The 9213-nt window shown below is 42.7% G+C and overlaps 1 protein-coding gene across 2 annotated transcripts in view; it reads right to left on the bottom strand.

The window, feature by feature from the left end:
* Nucleotides 1-9213, bottom strand: part of LOC126985374 (uncharacterized) — a 49336-nt gene that overhangs the window by 33754 nt on the left and 6369 nt on the right. For both annotated transcript variants that reach the window (XM_050840157.1, XM_050840156.1), the window contains exon 2: nt 5566-5680. In XM_050840157.1, coding sequence (XP_050696114.1) covers nt 5566-5680 — 115 coding nt within the window. The remainder of the gene's footprint in view (nt 1-5565; nt 5681-9213) is intronic.

The raw sequence follows: 9213 nt of genomic DNA, 5'->3' as shown, positions 1-9213 counted from the left end.
CTCTCTCTCTCTCTCTCTCTCTCTCTCTCTCTCTCTCTTTCGTATTAAAACATTACACAACGACTTTTTTCTCCACAGTTTCCTCGCTTATATTTTCTTCTTTTCCTTCCACTCCAGAAACAAAAAGAAAAGAAAAAAAAAGAATAATAATATGCATACCATCACCTTTATAATTTTCTCTCCCGCGCCACGAACATTTAGAAGAACCACATTCCTTTCCTACATTCTCTTTTCATCCCTTTTTTTTTTCTCTCTCTCTCTCTCTCGTGATTGTGAAAGAGAACCGACAAAAAAAATATATATGAAACCAAAAGTAGAAAATATTTTACGCGTCCATTTCTGATATATTCTTTTTCTTTTTCTTTGTAGTAGTAGTTGTAGTAGTAGTAGTAGTAGTAGTAGTAGTAGTAGTAGTAGTAGTAGTAGTAGTAGTAGTAGTAGTAGTAATAATAATAATAGCAGTAGTAGTAGTAGTAGTAGTAGTAGTAGTAGTAGTAGTAGTAGTAGTAGTAGTAGTAGTAGTAGTAGTAGTAGTAGCAGTAACAGTAGTAGTAGTAGTAGTAGTAATAATAGTAGTAGTAGTAGCAGTAACAGTAGGAGGAGGAGTAGGAGGAGGAGGAGGAAGTAAAAATCAGAAAAATATTAACGCGAAGTGAGAAAATGAAACAGACAACAACAAAAAAAACAATGAAACGAAAACTGGAAACATATTATACGTATCTTTTTAATCTATTTTTTCTGCAGTAAATGAAAAGCGAAAAATGAATTATAGTAAGGGAGGAAGGAGAAGTGGAAAATATATAACGAATCTTTTCCCTCATTTCTTTTTTATTTCCTGGAGTAAATGAAGGGTGAAAACAATGAAGGGAGGAAAGATGAAAAGAGAAAAGTATGTTGTGTATCTTTCCAATCTATTATTTTTATTTTCTACAGTTAATTAAAAGTGGAAACAAAGGAAAGGAGGAAAATATCGTACGTAGCTATTAATTAATCTACTTTTCATTCTCTTACAAATCAAAGGTGTGAAAATAAAGAAAAGGCGAAAAAAATGGCAACCAAAAGTGGAAAATATATCAGTTACGCATCATTTTAATCTATTTCTTTTATTTTTTTTTAGCAAATGAAAAGGAAAAAATATAGGAAGAGTGAGAAAAAAGTGAAAAATATCGTACGTTTGTTTCTTTTTCCTTCATTTTCCATTCACTGCAACAAATTAGAAGTTAAAATCAAGGAAGGGAGGGAGGGAGGAAAAAAGAGGCCCCATTGCCGCACCCAAACATCAGACAGGAAGCCAAAAATACCGTAAGAATGGCAAACACTAACACGATGAAAATGTTAAGGTGTCGTACCCACGCCGTGACGCCGCCGCCGCCGCCAGACGCACGACGCTCACCCGCCACTCCTACTTGCTTCCGCCTTATTTGGTCAGCGCGGGGTCACTGCTCACTGGCCGGCCATTCTAAGCATATTCCGGTGTTCAGTTTAATTATAACGCACCGCTGCATCACGCTAGCGGCCACCTGTTTGAAGGGAGCTGAGGCGAGGGTGGTTGGAGGCGGTACGATATGTTGGGGGTTGAATGGGTTTGCCGGCAGCGCTCATCTTGATTGTGGTAAGCGATTTTCTTGGATTTACGGAACGGGATGAAAATATTGCTTGGGAAGGTTACTACTGGTTAGGGTTAGGGTCTCTCTCTCTCTCTCTCTCTCTCTCTCTCTCTCTCTCTCTCTCTCTCTCTCTCTCTCAATGCACGCTCTGCCTCACTTCCTGGTAAGAAAATTTTGTTGCTCACACCTGCTCTCTCTCTCTCTCTCTCTCTCTCTCTCTCTCTCTAATGATATTGCACAAAACACGGAAATTAAAAAACGATTTCAGTAACTTTCACAGAAATTTAAGAGAAAATACACCTGTAAGCGATCATCTGTCTATCATTGTAGCCAACAACAATGACAACAACAACAACAACACTACTACTACCACTACTACTACTACTACTGCTAATAATAATAATAATAATAATAATAATAATAATAATAATAATAATAATAATAATAAAACAGCGTCCTGTAATTTATATATGGCCGACATCATTCCATTAATCAGTCAGTTTCCTCGAATTTTAACGGGAAGGAATCGAAACGGAGCCCGCACCGCCCCTATGGCTGTATTTCCCTTCACTATAATATCTTCACACGAACTCTGTGCGTCACGAAACACACGAGAAATGACCCCAGACAGAAAAGAGTTTTGCCGGCACCGAAGATCGAACCCGCGACCAGCGAGATGGGAAAGGCACTTCTTAACCAGTCAGCCAAAGAGGTACCCCCTGGCAGACTGAGTTATGGTCTTATGCGAGGCTCGCCCATCAGGCAGGTTTGGCAATACACGGCAGCCAGGGGAAGCCACGCCAGCACACGTGGCCAGGGCCGGGTAGTCTTATCATCGCTGTCAGTACCCCCGGGAGCACTCTTGGTCTTGCTGCAAGCACGGGGGGTGTTTCCATAAGGCCGCCCTAGACAATTCAGTGGGTTAGTTCTTAATTATCTTATTCCTTCGCTATCATTCGGTATACATTTGATGCAATGGTTAGCTACGAATCCGCTGGCCTAGGTTGCCCGGGCACTCGGCGTAGCACACTCAGCTGTTCATCCTCCTTTTCAGGCTGTTCGATAAATGGGTGGCCTACCTGGGGAAGGTAAACTGCGGTAACCCGGATGTCTCCCCGGCCCTGTGTCCCGGGAAAAATGGGCTCTTACACACCACGGGCTCCAGGGCCAATGCGACGGAAATGAGCACACGCGGCTCTGGTGAATGCTCTCGTCTTTAAGTTTTACCAAAAAGTTAATCAGTCAGAGATATCCAGGTAACGAAGAGCTTGAAATAATTACATAAAGAAGAGGAAGAAATTTCGTAAGGATGGAAGGAAGGAAGGAAGAGGAGGGAGCCGAATCTCCTTCAAGACGTTTGGAGAGATGATTGTGAGAACCGAAAGAGTCTGAGAATACGGCCCAGCACCGAGCAACTGCCCATACTTATACACACCCAGCCATCAATCTATATAGCTGTGTCTATCACTTTATAAATCAATATGTAGCTATCAATTCGTCTATCAGTTAATCTATGTTACTGTTTATCTATGTAGCAAACTGTTTATCTGTATTTGTTTACTTTTCCGCCTAACTGCGTGTATATCTCTAACTGTTTCCCTGTGTGTGTGTGTGTGTGTGTTTACCATGATCAGTAGTGGTTAGCGCGTGGCCAGTGAGAGAGGGAGAGGGAGAGCGGGAGGATATGGAGGGGAGAGGGAAGGGGAGACAGAGAGAGGGAGGGGAAGCGGGTCAGAAAACGGTGCTGAGAGAGAGAGAGAGAGAGAGAGAGAGAGAGAGAGAGAGAGAGAGAGAGAGAGAGAGAGAGAGAGAGAGAGAGAGAATTATAGAAATGGGTTTAAGTTAAAGTCAGATTCAACAAAGACGTAGGCAGGAATCGTTTTACCAATAGAGCGTGGAAGAGTGGAACAGGCTTGGCAGTCATGTTGTGGGTGCCAATACCATAGATAACCTACATTCAAGGAGAAGTTGGATAAATGCATGGATAGCGAGGTAGGTTGGGTTAGGCTTGCAGGAGCTGCCTTGTATAGCCCTACCGGCCTCTTGCAGACTCCATATGTTCTAGTGTTCTCATGTTCTGATAATATGAATTGAACGAGAAGGCGGGAAAAGGAGAGAAAAAGAAAGGGAAAAAAGAAAAGGAAATAATGATAAAAAAAGGAAGGAAGGAAGGAAGGTTGAACGCGGACTTTGGAGGAAGAAGAGGAAGAAGAAGAGGAGGAGAAGAAAAGTTGCATTACAAGTCTCTCTTTCTCTACTGGAGGAGGAGGAGGAGGAGGAGGTCGTGGTGGAGGAGGAGGAGGAGGAGGAGGAGGAATGTGTGTGCACTGACCCGGTCTTCTGTGTGTGTGTGTGTGTGTGTGTGTGTGTGTGTGTGTGTGTGTGTGTTAGGTACAGATGGAAAGGTAAAATAGAAAAAAAAGACGAAAATTAAGAGAGAGAGAGAGAGAGAGAGAGAGAGAGAGAGAGAGAGAGAGAGAGAGAGAGAGAGAGGTGATGGTATTTTGGGTTGCTTAATCACGAGAGAAAGGGAGAGGTGGGAGGGAGGAATGTAGATAGAGAAGATAGGGAGAGAGAAAGAAGGGAAAAAAGGGAGGGAGAGAAAGAAGGGAGGGAGGGAGAGAAGGAACGAAGGGAGGGAGGGAGAGAAAGAAGGGAGGGAGGGAGAGAAGGAATGAAGGGAGGGAGAGAGAGAGGCACATATATGGTGAAGGGAGGAGTAAAGGGGAGAGAGAGAGAGAGAGCGAGAGAGAGAATGCATACCTAACCTTTACTTATCTCTTCACTCTCTCTCTCTCTCTCTCTCTCTCTCTCTCTCTCTCTCTCAAACACCCAAAGTGAGGTCATATGCGTGGCCTCTCCCCTCCCTCCTCCCTCCCCTCCCCCTCTCACCTGTCCTCCCATTCCTCCAGGTAACGGTTAAGGTGCAGCTCCTCCCTCCTCCTCCTCCTCCTCCTCCTCCTCCTCCTCCCCTTACACTTCCTTCTCTCAGTCTGTGTGTGTGTGTGTGTGTGTGTGTGTCTGTGTGTGTGTGTGTGTGTGTGTGTGTGTGTGTGTGGGTTTCATATTTGGAGGAAGCGGAGGAGAAGAAGAAGTGGAGGAGAACGAAGAAGAGAAGAAAAAGAGAGGAGGAGTAAGAGGAGGAGGAGGAGGAAAACAATGATAAGATAGAAGACAAATATATAGATGAGAAAGATGAGGAGAAAGAAGAAGAAGAAGAAGAAGAAGAAGAAGAAGAAGAAGAAGAAGAAGAAGAAGAAGAAGAAGAAGAAGAAGAAGAAGAAGAAAAGAAGAAAAATCACACACACACACACACACACACACACACATACACACACACACACACACACACACCAGCAAACAATTCCCCCCCAACGCACAGTAAACAAACACGGCACAATAACATCACAAACAACAAGAGTAACATGCATAACAGTTATCTGCTTAGGCTTCCTCTCCTCCTCCTCCTCTTCTTCTTCTTTGTCTCCTCTTCCATTCATACTTTCTTCCTCCTCCTCCTCCTCCTCCTTCTTTATCTCTCTCTGTCTCCTACTCTTCCCTCTCTCTTTTTTTCTCCCTGCCTATCTTCCTCCTCCTCTTTACCTGTTCTCCCTTCCTCCTCCTCTTCCCTTAATTCTTCTCTTTTCCTCTCCTCCTCTTTCGTTACTCCCCTCTCCAAATATTTTTCCTCTTTTCTTTCCCCTTCTCCTCTTTTCTCTTTATTCAATCATCTATCCTTTCTTCTTCCTCTTTTCCTTCTTCTCTTCCTCTCCCAACTTCTTCTCTCTCTCTCTCTCTCTCTCTCTCTCTCTCTCTCTCTCTCTCTCTCTCTCTCTCTCTCTCTCTCGTATCTCCCTCACTTCATCCTCCTTTTCCTTCCCTACCCTTCTCTCCCTTCCCTTGCCCTTACCCCAACAACAACAACCCCAAAATAACAAACAACAACATCAACACTCACCCCCCTTGGGCTTGCTCTCGGGGTAGCAGATCCGGAAGAGTCCCTTGGTTCGGGTCCGGTACAGTCCGCTCTCCTCGAACTCTTGCGGGGAGATGCCGGACCGGTCGAGGGAGCCCTGGAAAGGAGAGGGGAGAGGGGTGAACATAAGGAGTCTGCAAGAGGCCGGTTGGTCTATACAAAGCAACTCCTGTAAACTTAACCCAACCTAACATCACTCTCCATGAATTTATCTATTTTTTTATGTCTATCATATTGGCACTCACCTCATGACTGCCAAGCCTGTTCCACTCATCCACCACCCTTTAGGTAAACCAATTCTTGCCTATGTCTATGTTGAATCTGAATTTATCTAGTTTAAACCCATTACTACGTGTCCTTCAAGCCTCTCGTACCATCAGGGCGTTATAAATATCCCCCTTATTAAAGCACTTCATCCATTTATAAACCTTGATCAAGTCTCCACGCACCCTTCGCCTTTCTAGAGAATGTAAGTGAATTTATGTTAGTCTTTCCTCGTATGGCAGGTGAGTCATCTTTGTCGACCTCTTCTGTGGGGTGAGGGGGAGATGGAAGAAGGAAAGGAGAAGGGTAGGTGGTGAGAGGGAAGGGAGAGGGAGGGGAGAGGGGTGAGTATGGTGAGAAGGAGAGGGAGGGGAGAGGAAAAAGAAGGAAGAGGGGTGAGTGGGGGGGAGAGGGTGAAGGAGGGGAAGAAGAGAGGAAGGGGAGGGAAGGGAGAGAGAAGGAAAAAAGAAGAAAGGGAAGGGGAATGGAACGAGAAGGGAGAGGAAGGAAGAGAGGGAAAGAAAAGGGACTATGGAAGGGATGAATGAAGGAAGACATGGTGAAGGTATGGGAAGGAAATGGTAGGGGAGGGCGGGGGAGTGGGATGAGAGGGGAGGGAGAGTGGGATGAGAGGGAAGGGGAAAGGGACCATGGTAGGAGGAAAGGGGTTACTTGTATGATGGAGGCAAAGGAAGGGAGAGAAAGGAAGAGAAGGTGATGGGTGGGATAAACAAGGGAAGGGAATGGTGGTAGTAGTAGTAGTAGTAGTAGTAGTAGTAGTAGTAGTAATAGTAGTAGTAGTAGTAGTAGTAGTAGTAAGTGTGAAATAACATCTGGTACGCCGTTCAATTAAACATAACCACACACACACACACACACACACACACACACACACACACACACACACACACACACACACACACACACATATTCATTTAACTTTCCGGCCACGTCAAACCAAGCAAGGCCAAGAATGAAACAAACAAACAAACAAACACACGCATACCTGACAACAACAAGAACAACAACAACAACAAAATAACTGTTACTACTACTACTACTACCACAACGTTAAAAATAACAATAAACAAGCAAGATAAATAACATACGTAGACAGACGGACAAACAGGTAGACAGATAGACAGACAGACAGGTAGGAAGGCAACACAAACAGCGACCTCGTGAACACCTTGATGCTAATTAACGACCACCTGCAGACTAATTACCACTTACCTGTATTCCTGAACCCCGCCCTCCCGCTTACCTCCGCACACACACACACACACGCACACACAATAATAATAATAATAATAATAAGAAGAAGAAGAAGAAGAAGGAGAAAAAGAAGCAATAGAGGAATAAGAGAACGAAGAAAAATAAAACAATAAAACGGAAGAGGAAGAATGACAAGAAGAATAAATAGAACATTGAGATAAAAAAAAGAAGAGGAGGAATGAAAAAAAAAAATAAAGAAAACGAAAAAGAAGACCTGCCACCCTCCACCATCATCACCATCCTACAACAACAACAACAACAACAACAGTATTAATAACAAAAGGTCAAGTTCTATTAACCTTCACTTCTGTTATTGCTTCACCTGATAACTTCCTCTCTCTCTCTCTCTCTCTCTCTCTCTCTCTCTCTCTCTCTCTCTCTCTCTCTCTCTCTCTCTCTCTCTTATTATTTGCTTTTACTTTTTACTGTCACGTTTATTTTTGTTATTTCTCTCTCTCTCTCTCTCTCTCTCTCTCTCTCTCTCTCTCTCTCTCTCTCTCTCTCTCTCTCTCTCTCCCACAAAAAAACATAATTCATCCTTTTATACAACCGCCCACTATTTATCTTTTCTCTCCCTCTTTTTTTTTTATCCTGATGTTTTTCCAGTCTTTAGCCCACCTGAGGACCCACAGGTAAGGTTGTCGTCAGGTTAATTAATGGTGTCTCTCCCTCTTCCTGTTCCTTAAATGTCCAAAGCTTTTTTTCTTTTTCTTTTTTATTCATTTATTGTCTATTTATTTTTTCTTACTTTAAACTAACTCGTATTACTGCTCACTCATTCAGCGTCCCTTCCTGTTCATCATGTACTCGATCTTTTTCTTCTTCTTCTTCTTCTTCTTTTTTTTTTTTTTTAGTGTTGCTCATAATCTCCTAATCTTTTTTTCTATTTATTTTCCTTATCTTAAACTATCACTCATATTGTTTCTCACATATTAATTTCCCTTCCTGTTCCTCAAATACTCCGATCTTTTTCTTCTTCTTCTTTTTTTTTATCATATATTCTTCTATTTTCCTTATTATTTTTTTCCTATTTATTTTCCATACCTCAAACTTACACTCATATCACTCACATATTCATTCCCCTTCCTGTTGCTCAAATACTCCGATCTTTTTCTTCTTATTCTTATTTTTAATGTCTAGTGCGCTGATCATAATTATATTCCTCTCTTTTCCTTATTTTTTTCCTTACCTCAAATTTACACTCATATTGATACGGCGCAAGGGTCCTATTCTTAAACATTTCGGCGCCAATCTCACCTACTTGACAAGGCTTTCGTAGGAGTTTTGAGTGTTTCCATGGGTAGTCCTATGATCCTGATGGTAGTTTGATCCTTCTTCTGTACCATGAACCTAAAAAACACTCATTAGAACTTGACTCATCTCCTTCTTGGCCCTTGGAAACAGTTGATGTAAGAGGCGGAAACGTCTGAGAGAATGCCGACCTAATGATGCAGCTGGTCCGTGTAAGACTCAGACGCCCACAACAAATACTTTCAAAGGCCACATGGGAGATTAGTCAGGTTGCCATGAGTGTTTTTTTCACATTCATGGCCTTGTCATACTACAACTTACCGCACAAGACTACCGATGGAAATGCCCACAACCTCTACGAATGCTTTATCAAATGTGAGTGTCTCTGTCCCGCATTTTCAGACGCTTTCGGCTTGCACAAAAAACACTTTCAAAGACCACAGAGGAGATCATTTTGGTTCTTAGGATTGTTTTTTTTACGTTCATGGTATAGAAGCCTTGTCAAACTACTACTAGGCTTGTAAAACTACCCATGAAAATGCCCACAACCTCTACGAAAGCTTTATCACATGTGGGTGTTGTCAGACGCTTTCGGCTCGCGCAAAAAACACTTTCAAAGACCACAGAGGTTAGTTTGTTTCTTATGATTCTTTTTTTCACGTTAATGGCGCAGAAGCCTCGTCATACTACAGCTAGTCTCATAAAACTACCCAAGGGAATACTACCACAACCTCTACGAAAGCTTTGTCAAATGTGGGTGTGTCTGTCCCGCATTCTCTGACACTTTTGACTCACAACAAATATTTTCAAAGGCCACGAAGGAGATTAGTTGGGTTTTTA

Source organism: Eriocheir sinensis, chromosome 59 (assembly GCF_024679095.1).
Source record: "Eriocheir sinensis breed Jianghai 21 chromosome 59, ASM2467909v1, whole genome shotgun sequence".
NCBI classification, from domain to species: domain Eukaryota; kingdom Metazoa; phylum Arthropoda; class Malacostraca; order Decapoda; family Varunidae; genus Eriocheir; species Eriocheir sinensis.
This window is presented reverse-complemented; position numbering and strand designations above follow the sequence as displayed.